Here is a 20,699-nt window from a genome sequence, read left to right as displayed (position 1 = left end):
TTGGAGAGGGGAAAACTTATACGCAGGTGCAAAAAATTATAGGCTGTTCATCTACAATGATCTCCAATGCTTTAAAATGGACAAAAAAACAGAGATGCGTGGAAGAAAATGGAAAACAACCATCAAAATGGATAGAAGAATAACCAGAATGGCAAAGGCTCACACACTGATCAGCTCCAGGATGATCAAAGACAGTGAAGCATGGTGGTGCAAGCATCATGATATGGGCATGTTTCTCCTACTATGGTGTTGGGCCTATATAGCGCATACCAGGTATCATGGATCAGTTTGGATATGTCAAAATACTTGAAGAGGTCATGTTGCCTTGTGCTGAAGAGGACATGCCCTTGAAATGGGAGTTACAACAAGACAATGACCCCAAGCACACTAGTAAATGAGCAAAATCTGGGTTCCAAACCAACAAAATTGATGCCTCGCAGATGTGAAGAAATCATGTAAAACTGTGGTTATACAACTAAATACTAGTTTAGTGATTCACAGGATTGCTAAAAAAGCAGTTTGAACATAATAGTTTGGAGTTTGTAGCATCAACAGCAGATGCTACTATTATTGTGAACACCCCCTTTTCTACTTTTTTTACTAATAGCCCAATTTCATAGCCTTAAGAGTGTGCATATCATGAATGCTTGGTCTTGTTGGATTTGTGAGACTCTACTGAATCTACTGGTACCTTGTTTCCCATGTAACAATAAAAAATATACTCAAAACCTGGATTAATCTTTTTAATCACATAACACTATTATTATTCGGAACACTACTGTATGCAGTAGGATTCAAGTCAGGGCTTCGTGCAGGCCAGTCAGTAACATTCACTTTGGTCTTCTGGAGGTTGTTCTCCACCAAGAGCGACATATGTTTTGAGTCATTGTCGTGTTCAAAGACAAATCGACAACCCAGACCCTGTTTTGCTGTTGAATGCTTGAGGTTTTCTTTCCAAATTTTCACATATCCTTCTTTCTTCATGACTCCTTCCACTGCCTGTTTCACTGTAGGGATGGTGTTCTTTGGATTATATGCCTCTCCCTTCTTTCTCCAAACATAAGCAACCTCATCTGTTCAAACGACATGCTTCCAGTGTGCATAATCTTCTCCAGGTTTACCTTAGTATACTTCAGTCTGACTTGAAGGTGTCTATTCTGCAGTTCATAACAGCAGTTTGCGCTTTGGTTCAACAAAAGGGTCAGTTCTTATTGTGGCTAATAATTTTGAACCAGGTAGTTTTGAAGGTAACGGGATCTCTTCCCACCTGTGGCCTTTCTGTGTGGAGTTTGCATGTTCTCCCCATGTTTGCGTGGGTTCCCTCCGGGTGCTTTGACTTCCTCCCATATCCACAGACATACAGGTTAGTTGAAGTGGCAACTTTAAATTTCCCCATAGGTGTGCATGCGGGTATGAATGTGTTTGTCTGTATATATGTGGCCCTGCAATAGACTGGCATCCTGTTCAGGGTGTATTCTGCTTTATGCCCTGTGACTACTGGGATAGGCCCCAGCCCCCCTCCCCCCATGACCCATAATTGGAGTAAGCAGGTATAGAAAATGGATGCTTATATATATATATATATATATATATATACACACACACAGTGGTGGGCACAGATAACCAAAAAATTTACTTCGATAACAGATAATCAGATAACTGAAAAGTTATCTTTGATAAAGATAAAACAATAAACCACCCAAAAATCTATCGGAAGTTACAGATAACCAATAAATTCTAGTATTGTCTCTGGTACATTTGCAACTACTAATAAACTGAATTTAAGTTTTAACACCACGATCGCTTCTGGTGGCATCAAAAGCGACAACAAACCCAAACAATGAGCCCACACTTCTGTCTTTGAACATCTTGCCCCCTGGCAAGCTGAGAGCAGCCATAAAGCCCAACTCTCTACCCAATCACAACGCTCCGGTCAGGCGGAGGTCTTGGAAAATAAAGCAGTGCTGACTTATGGTTTTGATTTATAAATAACATTAATACTGATAGAATAACTCCATTAATGTCACTTCTGTCATTTGTACAAAGTTAAAATATAACATATATCTTTTAATGTTGAATAATGCACTAATTCTGAGGTTTTGTAACAAACACAGACAGATCTCAAAGGATTCATGGTAAAATGTGCCTCTGCTAAACACTGATTGGTTCAGTCATTCATTGTATAAACCAACATGTTAATGTGACGTGTGTCGTGTGTTGGTGTTTACAGACAAATGTGCTTTTGTAAAATATTCCATTTTTTATTTGTAAAAACAGGCATTTTTACGGAGCCCTGGAAGTGTCATCGCAAAATGTTTTGCATGTGGAGAGAATGTGCGCATGTTTTATGATGTTGTGCGCACGTTTTATTATATTGTAAAACATGCACTCAATATTGTCTTGACACATAAATGTTGGCTATTCACCCTATTGACGTTTCAAATCCCACAAAACCTCGGAGAGGTCGCCGCGCTGCAAGATCTCAGTAACATTGAGAACTGCATTTAGACGCTCTGATCACACTGCACTTTAACCGCTGCACACAGACAACACCATTAACATCGCAACATAAAACTATTTTTATATTGTGTCTAAAACTCTCATGAATATATTCTCTGGGTTTTTAGATATTGTTATTGTGTTTATTTTATGTAAACATGCGAGAATCACAGGCTGTCTCTCTGTTATTTTCAATGGGAGCTGCTGTGAGCTACAATCACTTTCTGTTCATGTCGTTCTGGGGGAAAGTGAAGTTTGCTGTTTAACATCTTGATTATTGTTCTTTACAACACTGTTTGTCCTCTTTGTTCAAGTCTAATATATATAATATGTCTGAAATTTGGTTTGCATTTATTAAATTCCATGCAGATTAATCGTAGCAGACACTGATTATTCGTTATAATTGTTTTAGCAAGTTTTCAGGGTATCATGCAGCAGTCTCTTATTAACATAATGAAAAGCATGAAAAAAATACATTTTTGTAGTATAATATTAATTTACAACTGTCATCGTGTTGATTATCTATATGTTGTTGACTGCAGCGGCTCTCTGGCAGGCAAGGGATTATGGGATACGTCAATAGGGCGAATGAACACTACTGGCCAATAGATGGCAGAAGAGACCTTGAAAACCTGCCAAAACAAAATTCCAGATAATCCGTGTCTGCTACATTTAAGATGCGTGGAATTTAATAAACGCAGACACAATAATGTCTATAAACCCAGAGAATATAGTCACAAGAATTTTAGGCACTAGAGTTTAATGCTGTTGTCCGTAGAGCCTGATCAGAGTGTTTCAAATGCATTTCTCATGTCGTGAACGTACTGAGATTACCCTAACATATATCCTAGCATATATCCACACTAAAACCTTAAAAATTTGCGCATTACTTTAAAACTAAAACATATATCTGATATTTTCACTTAATAAAACTTCAGACATGACATTAATTTAAATAACTTGCCCGACATTAGTTTGGTTAAAAGTTGAACCATAAATTAAAAATGTATGCCTCTGGATGACTTGGGTGTTATTGCCCGCGTATCAGTATGAGGTTAAAAGAAATTAGTTTTTTATTTTTTATTTTTTGGGACCAGTTCTCCTTTGTCTACAGAGGATAGAGCGGTTTCTTCTTAAAGCAGCTCTTCTCTGTTTTGCAGAGGGTAGAACTGTAGTTCTACGCTGATGTGTACATCAGCTACAAAACATTTAACAGGTAGGTGCTCAACTGATTTTAAGTTTTATAAATATTTGTAGCTGTTCAGCTTTATTTACCACGTTTCAGACAAAAATTTATCACAATATAATTAGTCCGATAATGGTTTTTAAAGTTATCTAATAAGATAATCTGATAATGAAAACATTATTTTCGATAATTATGGGATTATATATAATTTCGTTTCCGGGTCGTACCCGTACACCCAGGACTCATCACCGGTGATAATAGTGTCCATAAAGCTGGGATCAGTGTGAATGGAGTCCAGCATGTCCTGTGAGACTTCAACACGGAGGTGCTTTTGGTCCGCCATCAGCAACCTCGGCACGAATTTCGCAGCCACTCGCTTCATGCCCAAATCTTCTGTCACGATGGAATGTGCCAAAAAAGTACTAATGTCCACTTCCTCCGCAATTTCTCGGATGGTCACTCGACGGTCCCGCATCACCACAGTGGTCACTTTGGAAATGATCTCCTCATTTCAGCACGTCGATGATCGGCCGGAGCACAGCTCGCTCTCCACCGTTACGCGTCCGTCTTTAAACCGGTTGTACCACTCCTTTATTTTTTGTGGCGCCCATAGCTTCATCCCCGAAAGCCGTCTTTATTTTTCGAATGGTTTCCGCTTGGCTGTCGCCAAGTTTCTGGCAAAATTTGATGCAGTGGCGTTGCTCCAATCGTTCCGCCATTTTCCTTGCAACAAAAATCTGCCGAGCGCACAGGACCACTCCTCACACAAAGGCTGCTCACAGGCAAATGACGCAACCGACAGGCGGGACAAAACTCATGCATGCGCACTAAGGTTCAATGTTGGCTGATGCAATCACACGTGATTCAAATCCATAAAGTTTTTGAAAAAAATAAAAAGGTCCAACCTTTTTATTTTTTTCACGTTTTTTCACGTTAGCATGTCTATGGCATTTTCAATGTTGAAGTTAGCATTAAGCTGTTGCAGCTGTCAGCACATTTGTTTTCTGTATAATAATTCATGGCTCAGCATTTGTTGTCGTAAAAGAGTCAAATGTATTACAAATTGTAATATTTTATTCATTTATTTTTATTTATATATCAATAATAATAATAGAAACAACAACAATAATAGTAATAATAACTAATAATGCCACAATACACTTTTTGAGAAACAGACAAAAAGAATCTGAAAAAACAAAACAGAAAAGATTAAACCAACTAACAATGAACATAAATAAATATAGAAATAACTGTTTCCTGTGAACACCTAGTGACTCTTAATCCTCCACTTCATCTCTGTTTTATTTAAGTTAATGACAATTTGTTTCGGTCAAACCACATCTAAACTGTGTTTTTACGCAGAAAGAAATAAAATGCAGTAAACTGCACATTTGTGTCTTTTTTCATGAAAATATCTTATTAAATATGACATATTACACTTTCGTCAGGCCTTTAAAATGCTGTAATATGTTGTCACTGGTTGAGATAGTTGCTGTAGGCATCTAAAAATGCTCATAATCGGGTGAAACCTGATAGAAATCTCTTTGTGGTGTGTCGGTGATGTATGTATGTGCAAAATAAAACAAAACACTACTCCAGATATGTTTTTGATGACAATATAACATAACTTTGTTACAAGGTCAAATGATGTTGCGTGATAAAGGCCTTTTAATAATAACTCACTTAAAGAACTAATGGCAAAACTCACATGTAAATAAAACAAAAAACCAAAACGATTAATCGAGAAAATAATTGACCGATGAACTGATTAGTAAAATAATCATTAGTTGCAGCCCTAGTGTTTAGGCTGAAATAAAATATGTCTTTCCTAAAAAAAATCAAAGTCCGGATTTCAAAAAAGAAGAGAAAAAAGGACAGGGAAAGAAAACTAAATGAGGGAAAGCAGCTACTAACCAAATTCTTTGAAAAGAGAGGTGAGCTTGAAAGCTAGCTATATTGAGTTGGGAGGTCTGGGGGACCAAATTGCCCCAATTTCCTAGAAAAATGGGGCAATTTGGTGCATTCCTGTGCATTTTAACAGACGGGAATGCATTTTTTTTTTCTAGAAAATGGTGCAATTTGGTCCCCCAGACCCCCCAACTCAATATTGCTCCCCCAACTTTAAAAAGGGTTCCGACTCCCAGGTGTGATCTAAGGTATACATGATTTAGACCTGGTTTGACTACGCATTAGAAATTTGGTGTTTGCGTTAATAAAAAAGAACATAACAGTTGGGGGGGCTTCAATATGGCTAGTACCTAGGGCCCAGAATTTGGTGCTACACCCTTGTTCGTGTGTAACACCTGGAATCTGGTTGACACCTACTGCGAGAGGAATCGAATAGGCTCTCACAGGGCAGGGCACTCTCTGTCTTTCGGCCACTGGTGTGCACGAATAGTTGTAGTGACACATGTACGAGGTGTTGGAGACAGCTCCGATTTATCATGAATGGCATGCAATTCCTCCTTTGTGCACTAGTCGGCTTCAGTCGTGTTATGTGTGAAGGAGCCCATACTGTGGTGTGACTTACTGCTGTATGTGTGTTTCTGTGTGTTAAAATTTATGTATGTGAGAGGCAGAATATATTTATGTGAGGAGGTGCATATGTGAGTGGAAGAATATACTGTAGCTGTGCATAAATCAGATCATATGCATGTAAAAGGAAGAATTTTTGTATGTGAGATTGATAATACTGTATATTTATGTGAGATGTGAAATGTGTGTTTGCACAAATGAGATTGTGAATATGTGAGATGAAGCATATAGGTGTATGTTAGATCATATGTGATAGGGATAAGATATATTCTATATCCAGTATGTAGGAGGGAAATGTATGTATACACAAATAAGAGTGTACGAGGTCTGTCAATAAAGTATAGGTCCTTTTTATTTTTTTCAAAAACTATATGGATTTCATTCATATGTTTTTACATCAGACATGCTTGAACCCTCGTGCGCATGCGTGAGTTTTTCCACGCCTGTCGGTGACGTCATTCGCCTGTGAGCACTCCTTGTGGGAGGAGTCGTCCAGCCCCTCGTCGGAATTCCTTTGTCTGAGAAGTTGCTGAGAGACTGGCGCTTTGTTTAATCAAAATTTTTTCTAAACCTGTGAGACACATCGAAGTGGACACGGTTCGAAAAATTAAGCTGGTTTTCGGTGAAAATTTTAACAGCTGATGAGAGATTTTGAGGTGATACTGTCGCTTTAAGGACTTCCCACGGTGCGAGACGTCGCGCAGCGCTCTCAGGCGCCGTCATCAGCCTGTTTCAAGCTGAAAACCTCCACATTTCAGGCTCTATTGATCCAGGACGTCGTGAAAGAACAGAGAAGTTTCAGAAGAAGTCGGTTTCAGCATTTTATCTTGATGTTCCATTGTTAAAGGAGATTTTTTTAATGAAAGACGTGCGGACGGATTGCAGCGTCGGCTCGCAGCCGCTGCGATGCTCCGCTACAGGAAAAACACCTCTGTTGGAAGCCTTAAGGACAAGTTGGAACATGTCCAGCTGTTAAACAATTTCTCATATACTCACTCCACTGAAAGCCATCAAATGCCGCCTGGATTTTACAAATGGTTATCAACACGGAGGTGTTTTTCCTGTGCCGCCGCACCGCGCCGGCTGCGTCCCGATGCGCGGACCTGTCCGCACGTCTTTCATTAAAAAAATCTCCTTTAACAGTGGAATATCCGGATAAAATGCTGAAACCGACTTCTTCTGAAACTTCTCTGTTCTCTCACGATGTCCTGGATCAATAGAGCCTGAAATGTGGAGGTTTTCAGCTTGAAACAGGCTGACGACGGCGCCTGAGAGCGCTGTGCGACGTCTCGCACCGTGGGAAGTCCTTAAAGCGACAGTATCACCTCAAAATCTCTCATCAGCCGTTAAAATTTTCACCGAAAACCAGCTTGATTTTTCAAACCGTGTCCACTTCAATGTGTCTCACAGGTTTAGAAAAAATTGTGATCAAACAAAGCGCCAGTCTCTGAGCAACTTCTCAGACAAAGGAATTCCGACAAGGGGCTGGACGACTCCTCCCACAAGGAGTGCTCACAGGCGAATGACGTCACCGACAGGCGTGGAAAAACTCATGCATGCGCACAAGGGTTCAAGCATGTCTGATGTAAAAACATATGAATGAAATCCATATAGATTTGAAAAAATAAAAAGGACCTATACTTTATTGACAGCCCTCGTATGTACGTGAGATGTACTGTAGAATATAGCTATTTTAGAACGAGAACATATGTCTCGGTAAGTGATATGCAGGAGGAAAAAATGTTACAAATGACGCGGGAGTACCAGCGAAGATCAAGGACACAGCTGTCAACATCAGATGTAATCAAACATGGTAGCCCGTGAGAATGAACTCCCTACGTGAGGGTGATTTTGATCCTTCTGTCTGGAGATTCCCAACCAAATCCAGGACCCATGAAGTTCCCCTGCATTAAGTCTTCAATCTCAGTACATTCTCAAACCAGAAAGCTTTGCTGTGTGATGCTTGCGATCAGTGGGTGCATGCTCACTGTATTAACATTGATGCCCCTACTTACCGGAGGTTGAATGAATGAATGAATGAATGAATGAATGAATGAATGAATGAAAATGAATGAATGAATGAATGAAAACTGTTTATTTCGAACATTTGATACAACAACAATTACAAGATAGATCAGTAAAGACAACAACAAAAAAGTTCCTACTGTGTACCCAACATGTCCGAAAAGGGGTAGGGTGAAGCATCAGCTTGTTTATCCCTACCCCTTCTTCCCCACAACCAGTAATACCCTTTGCCACATATACACATAAATTCCTACACACCTAAACCGATATCAATATATATATATATATATACATATATACACATACACATACATATACATATATACACATATATATACACAAACATAAATATACACCTACACATACCTACTTACATACAAAATACTATATATTTACAAGCCGAAGCAAAAAACAAAAACACCCTAACCCTCATTACCCTTCCTCCTCCCTATACCCAGAAAAAAACATATTTTTGTACCGCTGTTTGAACTGGTTCATGCTTGGACATTGCTTGAGCCCCACTCCCAATCTGTTCCACATCCTCACCCCACAGACAGAAATACAGAAACCTTTTAATGTTGTTCGTGCCCACTGATGCTTTAAATTAAATTTCCCCCTCAGACTGTAATCCCCTGATCTGTTAAAAAACATATTTTTAATATTTGCTGGAAGTAAATTGTTTATTGCTTTATACACAATTTGTACTGTTTGAAAATGAACCAAGTCTGTGAATTTTAAGAATTTGGATTGTAAAAATAGTGGATTTGTATGATCTCTATAGCCAGTATTATGAATAATTCTTATAGCTCTTTTCTGCATTACTGATAGTGATTGTGTTGTACCTTTATAAGTATTACCCCATACCTCTGCACAGTACTGTAAATATGGTAAAACCAGTGAGCAGTAAAGAATGCGGAGTGAGTTGTGGTCCAGAATATGTTTCGCTTTGTTTAGAACTGAAATGCTTCTTGACAGTTTACTTTGTATATGTTTTATATGAGTCTTCCAGTTTATCTTATCATCTATTATCACCCCCAGAAACTTATTTTCATGTACCCTTTCAATATCTACCCCCTCGACTTGTAACTGAACCTGTATGTCTGTATTACAATAGCCAAATAACATGTATTTTGTTTTACTTAAGTTTAATGATAATTTATTTCTGTCAAACCATATTTTCAATTTTCCCATTTCTATACTGATCCTCCTCAGTAACTCCTGCAAATCCCCCCCTGAACAAAAAATGCTTGTGTCATCTGCAAATAATACTAATTTTAATATTTTGGAAACATTGACAATATCATTTATATAAATTAGAAACAGTTTTGGACCCAATACTGACCCCTGTGGGACGCCACAAGCATTGTCCAAGCATGATGATGTATATTCCCCCAACTTCACAAACTGTTTTCTGTTACTTAAGTAGCTTCTCACCCAGTGCAACACCAACCCCCTAATCCCATACTGTTCAAGTTTATTGATTAATATGTCATGATTAATTGTATCAAAAGCCTTTTTAAGGTCTATAAATATTCCAACTGAATGTAATTTGTGGTCTATGGCGTTTGTAATCTCCTCAACTGATTCTATTAATGCAAGTGATGTTGAACTATGTGCTCTGAATCCATATTGACTATCAGTAAGTAATTTATGTTTATTTATGAATTTGTCTAATCTATTATTGAATAACTTTTCTAATAATTTGGAAAATTGTGGAAGCAAAGAAACAGGTCTATAATTTGTGAAGTGGTGTCTATCCCCAGTCTTATACAGCGGCACAACCTTAGCTATTTTCATTTGATTGGGAAATTTACCGGTTTGAAATGATAAGTTACAGATGTATGTTAATGGTTCTACAATCCATTCAATGACCTGTTTTACCACCACCATATCAATTTCATTTAAATCGGTAGATGTTTTATATTTACAATTATTCACAATGTCTATAATTTCATTTCCATCCACTGCTGTGAGGAACATTGAACAGGGATTTCTTTCTATGAGATTATTATCCCAATCCTCAGGTTGGGAATCGGGAATTTTTTCTGCCAAGCTTGGTCCAATATTTACAAAAAAATTATTAAAACCGTTGACTACCTCATCCTTATTTTCCTTCTTGACATTATTATCAATGAAATACTGAGGGTAACTCTGTTTTTTATTACCATTTTTGATAATGCTATTTAATATATCCCATATTCCTTTAATATTGTTTTTGTTATTATATAATATGTTACTATAATATTCCTTCCTACATACCCGTATAATATTAGTTAATCTATTTTTGTATTTCTTATATCTATTTTCTGCCTCTTTAGTCTTTAGTTTTATGAATTCTCTATACAGTGTATTTTTCTTATTACATGCATTTCGTAACCCTTTCGTCATCCATGGTCGAGCTTGGATTTTTTGTTTTCTGTAGTCTTGTTTAATTGGACAATTTTTATCATATAATGATGTAAATATTTGTAAAAAAGTTTCATATACACTATCAACATCACTTTCACTGTATACCTTTTCCCAGTTTTGCTCCTGTAAATCCTTCTTTAGTGTGTTCATGTTTTCCTCTGTCCGCACTCGCCTGTATTTTATTTTCTCCTCTGGCTGATTCCGCCGATGGTTTCTATTATAAACGATGAAAACTGGTAGATGATCACTAATGTCACTGATTAATAATCCACTCACAGTGTTATTCTCAATATCATTGCTGAATATATTATCAATTAAGGTAGCACTATGGGATGTAATTCTGCTTGGCCTGGTGATTTTTGGATATAAACTCATACTGTACATTATACTGATAAATTCATCTGTTATTTTATGCTTATTTGGATTGAGCAGATCAATATTTAAGTCACCACAAATGAACACAGTTTTTTGATTAGTTTTTGAGAACATTTTTCCCATACAGTCAGTGAATGTTTCAATACTAGATCCTGGTGCTCTATATATACAGCTGACTAATACATTTTTGCTTTTTTCTTCACATATTTCAATAGTTATACATTCTAATAAGTTATCAATCACAGTTGTCATATTGTCTACTATTTTATAATCCATGTTCTTATCCACATACACAGCCACTCCTCCTCCACTCTTATTTTTTCTGTTTACACAATTAAATTCATATCCATCCAGTTCAAAATCCATTCCTTTATCTTCATTGATCCATGTTTCTGATATAGCAATTATGTTAAATATTTTTTTAAACTGACTTAAATATTCTTTAATGTTGTTAAAGTTTGCATATAGACTTCTGCTGTTGAAATGGATTATTGATAATTTGTTATCCGTTTTAATGATCTGATTAAACTGTTCATCTGTATAATAGCAACAACTGTCATTGATATTTGAGAAGAAATTATTGTCCGGGTCTATATCGTGCTCCAAGTCCAGTACATTGTGGTCTGTGTATTTAAATGTTCTCAGTTCTACTTTTCCATGATCAGCAATCCTTTGAGTTATATCCTTCTTGTCTCCAGATGTAGATGAATAGGTAGTAGATGAATAGGTTCCTCTGGTCTGTGTCATGGTGTTGTGATGTGTTTGTGTCCTCATACCTTATTGGTCATATTTGTCCAGATCCTCACTTTAAGAAACACTATTGTTCATATTTGTCCAGATCCTCGATGTTCCTTATTGCCATGACTTTTGCTTGTTCTGGTGATCCGTTCAGTTTGATGAATATTTTACAGTTTGAAGTCCATGTGTGCTGGATTTTTCCCTGTTTCTTCAAGAAGCGTGCTTTCCTGGCGATGTCGGCATTCCGTTTGGTAAGATGTTCATTGATGAATACGTTTGTCCCTTTCAGTTTTCTTCCTTGTTTTAACAGTGCTGTTTTGTGTTTTCTGTTGATGAATCTCATGATGACGGTTCGTTTATCACCGTCATTTCTCCGGGGCAGAGGGTGGCACGCTTCAATGTTATTTAAATCCATTTCTATACCTTTAGATAGGAGGAAATCAGCAACCTGTTTTTCCACAGAGCTGACCTCCTGTTCACTGGGCTCCCCTCCGCTCTCATCTGTTACCGCCCGTGCATAGGACCGTGGTTTGATGTGAAGACCTGTGATGATGACGTCGTTAATTCTGGTGTACTGCTCCAATTCAGCCACTCTATTTTCCAGCTGCACCAGATGCCGGTCTTTCTCGGCATTCTGGAGCCGTAATGCCTTCACCTCCTCCACCAGATCCATGATTGATTTCTGTTGCTGCTTCACAACAGAAATCTCCTCTGATAAAAAGTCCAGAGATTTTTTAATATCGTCACCTTCCTCCGCTGTCAGAACCTTCTTAGGCCCCATGGTCGGCTTATGAGCAGCTTGTCGATCGCCGATGTTAACAGCCTGCGTTGTTTGTCACCGGGATGGATCTGCACTGCGCTGGTGCCGCGCGGCCTCGGTGTTTCCGCGCTGATGGATCCGCGGTGGCTGCACGAGGCCTCAGGGAAGCGGCACTCGTGACGCGCGGCTTTAATGACGCAGCGCGCGGCCTCAGTGAATTCACCACGTTGGGCCTCGGACGTTGTTGCTGTCCAGTCGCTGGGCTAAGTTGCCGGTTGAGGTGGTATTCCCACTGTCCGGGTTGGCAAACACCGGCGTGGCAGATGGCAACTACAAACACCACCTCTGAAAACTCAGGTACAAACTTTTTGCAGCTCGCTCTGACGACACGCAGCTCTGACTGACTGGTTGCCTTCATATGATGACACTTGGCTGTTTCCTTGATGTGAGGTACCTGATGTAGCTGCCAGTGTCCGTGATGAGATTACACAAGACTGATGGCAAACAAGGTGTCGGTGCCACAGTCTATCCTGCATGCGTCATACAAGCAACAACTGTTTCAACAAGAAGGGACTCCATTTCATCCACATCAACACTGAGTCTTCTCCCCAAACTTGATGAAGTGAGAATCCATGCCACTGTCAGCAAGGTAGCAGTCATCAGCATCACAAAACCTGATGAGGCGTTTCTGTCCCAGACTCAGAAGTCGCAATTCCCAGCTATCTGATCCATTGCATGGCAGATCTGGTGGAGATGTGTGTATCTACATACGATTTGATATTGCATTCAGTCTCTGGAGTGTATTGGAAGTGAACACACAGTCTTCCTGGGTCAAACTGTACCTCCTAAAGACTCGGCCCATTTTCGTTGGAGAATGTTATAGAACATCAAATGAGTAATTTCTACAATGCGCTTGAAATGTGTTGCGGTGAAATGAAAGCAATTATATCTTACTTGGTGATTTCAATTCTGAGTACAGTGCCTTAAGCTCATCAGTTTGTTGTGTGGGCCGCCAGAAGAGGAGGTACTGCTGGCCCACCACCAGAGGGCGCCCTGCCTGAAGTGCGGGCTTCAGGCACGAGGGGGCGCTGCTGCCTTACAGGAACAGCCGAGGTGACAGCTGTCACTCATCAACTATGACAGCTGTCACCGATCATCTGCACTTCACCCCGGATAAAAGCAGGATGACACCTCCACCACGTCACCGAGATATCGTACTTCTTTGGAGGTAACTTTCTCTGCCTGCGTATTGTACTAATTGATTTCAAGAGCTACTTTGTTGCAGCTGTCTACCCAGAGTACCGGCGTGGGCCGCGACTGTTTCGTTCTACTTCCCACCAGATAAGTGGTACTCAGACGCTGCACGAGTGTGTGTTAGAGGTGGAGGTGGAATTCCCACCGTTGTTGTTACGGGGTGTACACACACCCACACTTGACTGTCTTTGCTCTCCGCCAGCAGTACCAGATTCGACACGCTGAGACGGTGGCCACCTGGGGAATTCGGGACCTGGCGGCTCCAGTATCCTTCGGGTTCGGTGGCGGTGGAAATCGTGTGGTTCCGGTTCATCTCCAGACGGACGTCTCCTATCGTCGAGCCTGCCCACACGACACCTTTATTCATTGACTTGTATTTATTCTATAATCTGCTGTGTTTGGTTGTGACATTCACAACAGTAAAGTGTTCACATTTAACTCCCTCTATTGTCCGTTCATTTACGCCCCCTGTTGTGGGTCCGTGTCACTACACTTTCCCAACACAGTTTTGCTCTCAGTTAAAGCAGATCATCTGTACATTTGATCAACAATTGATTACATCTCCAAGACGAGCGACCAATCTTAGCTTTACAGTCTGTGATATGATTCTGGTTTTGTGTCCTCTGAATATTAATCAGGCTGGGGTTATAACTACTGGTTTCAATGATTAAATGATGATCTACTGTACATGCACGGTTCAGCACTACATCAATACTAAACATGATACTGTTGAACTCAAAGCTTATACTAGAGAACTATTATACAGTCAGCTGCAATCTGTAAATTGGGCTGACGTAGAGTGGACTGATATAGATGAGGCAAGGTCTACGAGCATCTCTTGGAATTATAAACAAAACTGCCATGTTAAAGTAAGCATGGATTACAGGATAAGTACTCCACCTTATTCATACCAGGAACAAAACTTTAAATCAGCATTTAAAAAACAGGCCTAATGTCTTGCTATGACAAATTTGTTAAATTTAGAAATTAGTTACAGAGGGGGGAAAAAAAAGCTTCTGCTCAATCATATTACTTTACGAATAAGGTGGAAGAAAGCAAAAACAATCCCTGTGTGGAAAATCCTGAAGGAACTTGGCTCATCTAAATCCAAAAAGGATTCCTCTAACATAGGACTTAAAATAAATGATGAAATATGTTTTAATAAAGCCAAGGTTGTCGATAAATTCAGTAACTTCTTTTCAACTGTTGCTTCAGCTGTGCGGTCTCAACTCCGTCTCGGTAGTGGCAAATTCAGGATGAACCATGTGTACAAGTACAGTGAATTTCTCATGAAACTGAAACCACATTTAATTTTAGGCCTGCATTTGAGGAATTTGTTCAGGAGACTATCCATAATCTAAATTTGAGCAAAACAACCAGGCTAGATCAGATACCTGCTCGTTCTCTTAAAGACGGTGCCAAATTCATAACCTCACTGCTCAGACATATTCTAAATTTGTCCCTTTCCTGCTGTAAAATTCCAAATGATCTTACATCTCCTAAAATTGCAACAATATACAAAAAGATTAAGTAAAACTGAAGCAGGCAATTACCGACCAGTCTCAATACTGAGCATAGCAAGCAACTTATTCAAAAAACTGTTTATGAGCAACTAAGTCAGTATCTCACAGATCACAAGCTTTTATACAAGCACCAGTCAAGTTTCCGTCTCTCTCACTTCACAGACACCTGTCTAACTCATTTGACTGATTTCATCAAAACAGAGCTAGATGGAAATTTCAGAGGTGTGGTACTTCTAGCGCTACAGAATGCTTTTGACACTGTGAAGCATAGTATTCTTCTGTTGGCTGGTTCAACGCTTCCTTGTCTAATAGGCAGTAGTGGTGTTACGTCACCACCTGCTAAAGTGTCTGTGGGGTCACCGAGGGATCTGTTTTGGGTCCTCTTCTATTCTTCATACATGTGAATGATATGCCCATCGAGCAAAATGTAAATTGCTGTTATATGCAGATGATTCAGCACTCCTTGTAGCTGGCAAAAATGTAGCCAATATTATATGGCTCATCTCAAAGGCTGGATGGTACTGATCCTCTTGACGTCACCTGTGATGGTCATTCTATTACCAATAAATCCTGTGTGAAATATCTTGACAGGCCAGAAACCTTAATATGGGCACACCTTAATGTGGAACAAAAACAACACCTTACGTCAACCCTCATCCAGTGTCTTTTTGATTTTGCTAGCACCTCTTGGTATTCTGGCCTTACCAAGAGACACAAGACTCACTTGGAAACCATACAAAATAAGGTAATTTGCTTTCTTTTGAGTGCTCCCCCAGAACCCATATAGGATTCAATGAATTTAAGACCATTAACATGTTGCCAGTGGAAATCCACATTCAGCATCTTAAGCTTAACTACATACGTGACATGATTTACAGCAAAGCCCCTGGGTGTTTAACTTCATCCATTAGTTTTCAAAATTCCTGACATAATACTTGCTCAGGCCCAATGTCACTTAATAACCCCTCTGTAAAGTCCATTGCGCACTCATCCTTTCAGTACACAGCAGTCACCGCTTGCAATGAGTTGCCAAGTGATATAAAATCAGCTAATGTCTGTTTTTAAAACCAGTCTTTTTTTAATTTGAGAAATTTTACCAAGGGCCACTGAATCCTTTAATTTTTCAAAGTATTTAATTAACAGTCCATAGGACCACTGATACACACTCGTCTTCAACCGCTTACTCCAATCAAGGGTCACGGGGGTCCTGTTTACATGTTTCATTTAATTTATTATTTCAACTTTTGCCATGTAGCAAGTTATAATAATAATAATTTAAAGACAAAGGTAAAGATGATCTTTGTTTATTTATGCATCCGTCTGTCCATCTGTCCGTCTGTCTGTGTACAGCAAAAGTGCAGTCCTATTATTGCCCGAGTCTTCAAATTCACAGAGACTGTTCTTGGGACATAGACTTTGGACAAGTTAAAAGATGGCTAACCTTGACCTATTTTAAGATGTGTTTTAAGAGGTTAAAAACTCACATTCTGCAGTATTTGGAATAGGCAGGTAACAAATCATGTCTTACATAAAACATAAACGTGCATTTTAACCACATGCAATGTTGATGTGCTCATAACAGTCACAGACACAAAGGATTTGCACATGTGAAAGGTGCATTGACCTTATGTGTGGGCCTGTTGTTCTTTTTCAGTTTGTGGTGTTCCGTTGTGTTTTTTCTAACCAGGGAATGCTGACCAGCCGGAGAAAACTGGACTGATCACAATGACGAGCCAGGACAAATGGATCACACTGACCCCATCTGAATTTGCCCTGTTGCAGGAATACACACAGTGTGAGTATGATGGATGCTTTTTAAAAATCTTTGTGCCTGTTGCTGTAATTGTAATTTTGAATTTCATACGTCTCAGGTTTGGTGACATCAGAGTTGCAGCTCTGCTTTTTGCAAATGGTGGTTCTGCTGACTGCATCAGACAGTGTCTGTTGTACATTGGACAGGTTTGAGGCAGATTGTGAAGCAACTGGGATGAGAATCAGCACATCCAAGGTCCTCTATTGGAAAAGAGTGGATTGCCTCCTCTGTGTCAGGGGAGAGTTATTGGCCCAGGTGGAGGAATTTAAGTATTATGGGGTCTTGTTCACAAGTGGGGATAAGTTGGAATGTGAGATCAATAGATGGATGGAGGTTGTGTCTGATGTTTTACAGACACTGTACCAGACCATCGACGAGAAGAAAGCACTGAGGCAGAGAAGGCAAGACTCTCAATTTCCCAGTTGATTTACGTTCCTTTCCTTATCTGTGATCATGAACTTTGTGTAATGACAGAAAGAATAAGGTCACAGATACAAGCGTCAGAAATGAGATTCCTCAGCCGGATAACTGGCCTTACACTCCAGAACCGGGTGAGAACCTCGACTATCTGGGTTGGACTTTTTGAGTCGAGATACTACTTCTTCAAATTGAAAAGATCCAGCTAAGGTGATTTGTGTATCTGCTGAGGATGTCCCCTGGGATTTATTCTCCAGGAAGCTTTCGAGAGTTTGAGTGAGGATATGGAAATGTTGGATGAGCTGCTTGGGTACTGCCAGGGTAACCTGGACCTGGATAAGTGACTCAAAATGAATGAATGAATGACTATTGAATGTATTATTGGCATACATAAATAAATAAATAAGCTATAGTGAAATTACATATCCGCTGTGATTATGCCAAACATAGTGTATGGCCCCTGCCAGTGCTTTTCCTCATCAGCTTGTGGGCTGCAGCTCATGGAACATTCCCATGGCTGGATGTGTGGGTGGAAGCCAGTAATTGTTCAAAATTGAAAAAAGAATTCTGAATCATAGTGGATCTCCAGAGACTCCACGCTCCATAAATCCCACCTTTTTTCAGACATTAAATCTCTTTCAACATTAATTTTCGACAGTTAAGATGACTTTTGAGCAACTCTTGCATGTCGTCTAACTGCAGCTCAGGTGAAATGGTGCTCCTCTGGAGGTGTCATGACTGGATGTGGCGTGGCACAGAAAGTGGTAGGGCACACAATGCAGACTCATTGGCTGAAGCGTGGAGGTAAAAATAGGCTTTATCAAAAAAACAGGCAATGGTTCGGTACACAAAAAGGCAGTCAGCGGGGCGGCAGTACAGACAAGCAAGAGGCAGATTCGTAGTTCAGTACACAAGCAGGGGTCAGGTTCACGGCGTGGCGGAGATCAAGTCAAACAAGCAAGGTCAAAAAATGAAGCAAACAGGCTGTGACAAAGAAGGCGAGGATGTGACACACAATTGACAAACTAGCAGGGAAGTGAGGGACTGTGAGAGCTTAAATACAAGGGGAGTAATCAGGGCGTGATGTAAAACTGGTGCAGAGAACAAGGCGTGGCTAGATGAGAGTGGAGTGACAGGTGGGTGTGATAGACAAAACAACTAAGGGCCAGTGACACACCCACAACCAACAGAGATAAAAAGAACTGAATACCACAAACTGAGTGCTCATGTGTCAGGACCCAAAAATAAGAGGGAGAAACTTAACTAAGACAGAACTCACCATGTGGCCAAAATAGAACAACAAATAATACAACACATGACCAAAATAAACAGATAAGTGTTACTAAGAATTAAGTGGTAAACGGAACAGATGACTACAGAATAAAAAGGTGATACAATAAATGATAAAGTGGCAAACAGACTAACTGGGAAATAGATGAACATAGAATGAAATACACAACCAAAGGAACGTAATCAGAAGAAAACACTGAAGATAAACAATAACCAAAACCAGAGACTAAAGCATAATACAGTAAATGTGATAAAACTAGACTGAAGTTACTAAAGGGACCATGAGTAAAAGAATACAAATGCATAACAATGAGCAATAAAGAAAAACAAACTACAAATTGGACAGGAACAAAGACAAAACTAAATACATGGCAACGAGGTGAAACAAAGAAAATAAATGAAACAAAACTAATCATAAACAGAGCATAACAAAATGATAAAACACAAGACAGAGATAAACAGAAACCACAGACAGAATAATCAAAACCAGAAGTGAGGCCAAATGACGAAACCATGACCAGGGCCCTGAATGGGCCGAATCCTGACAGGAGGAAGGTTATTCTTCAGTTTGTGCGATGTGGTGATAATCTCAACATTATTATTATTTATTTATTTGATTATTTATTTTGGGGTTAAAGGCCTATTTTAAAGATGGTGATAATCCCAGCAATGCTGTGTGGGGCACATCATGTGTGGGGCAGCCACATGGCAGTGAAGGGAGTGCAGTGCACTGGTACAAGATGTATGGTATGCCCATAGAGCTGTCTACACATCTGGTGTCTACACTATTTTGGTAGTTCCCGCTTCGGCAGCCAGGGGGGTGGTAGTCATTGTGAGGTACTAACAATAAGAGAACGACAGGGCATCACAATGTCATAAAAGCATTCTGGCAAACTCCCACCGCAAGCCAGTGCCAGATATGACCAGAAACTTTAGACAAATGAAGGTATCAGCCGTCAACCTGCTCTTCTATCTGGGCATTATTAAATTTTATTGCATTGCCTGTTTCACTACCTCTGCAGTTAGGGTTGCACGATATTGAAAAAGACTGACATTGCGATTATTACTTTTTCTTTTTTTTTTGCCCATTGGTGAGCTATACATACATGTGAATATCTTGCAGGATTTTTCAGAATACAGTGAAAACACATGAAAATGCTGCAGTACATATGTCATTCCTGTATGTGGTGCTGTGGAAGTGTTTTGTGGAGGTTCCACAATAAATTAATAAATAAATACAATTGAGGAGAAGACTGGTGTAAGAAGCTAGCAGTGGTGGGCACAGCTAACCAAAAAGTTAGTTTCGATATCAGATAATCAGCTAACCGAAAAGTTATCTTTTATAAAGCTAAACCGATAAACCACCCAAAAATTTATCGGAAGCTACAGCTAACCGATAACCAATAACTTCCAGTATTGTCTCCGGTACACTTCAAGTCCTAACAAGCTGATTTTGAGTTTTAACACCATGATCACTTCTGGTAGCATCAAAGACAACTACAGACCCAGACAATGAGTCAGTACTTCTGCCTTTGAGCACCCTGCCCTCTGCTGCAAGCTCCTGTTTACTACATAGCTTCCAGCAGTAAAGCAATTGAGAGGAGCAGCGAAGCTGAACTCTCTACTCAATAGCAGTGTCGCCGTGAGGCGGAGGTTTTGGAAAATAAAGCAGTGCTGACTTATGGTTTGATTTATAAATAAAATGAATACCAATAGAATAACTCCATTAATGTCAGTTTTGTCGTTTGTACAAAGTTAAAATATAACATATATCTTTTAATTTTAAATAATGCACTAATTCTGAAGATTTGTAACAGACAGATGCCAAAGGGATTATGGGTAAAATGTACCTCCGCTAACACTGATTGGTTAACT

General features: G+C 39.5%; 1 protein-coding gene across 1 annotated transcript in view; it reads left to right on the top strand.

Annotated features, from left to right (window-relative positions):
- The window catches only part of dgkb (diacylglycerol kinase, beta), a 290,604-nt gene that overhangs the window by 27,395 nt on the left and 242,510 nt on the right, over window positions 1–20,699 (top strand). The window contains exon 2 of the mRNA XM_034174329.1: window positions 16,992–17,099. Coding sequence (XP_034030220.1) covers window positions 17,030–17,099 — 70 coding nt within the window. The 5' untranslated portion in view covers window positions 16,992–17,029. The remainder of the gene's footprint in view (window positions 1–16,991; window positions 17,100–20,699) is intronic.

The sequence above is a fragment of the Thalassophryne amazonica genome, chromosome 7, assembly GCF_902500255.1.
Source record: "Thalassophryne amazonica chromosome 7, fThaAma1.1, whole genome shotgun sequence".
Classification (NCBI taxonomy): domain Eukaryota; kingdom Metazoa; phylum Chordata; class Actinopteri; order Batrachoidiformes; family Batrachoididae; genus Thalassophryne; species Thalassophryne amazonica.
This window is presented reverse-complemented; position numbering and strand designations above follow the sequence as displayed.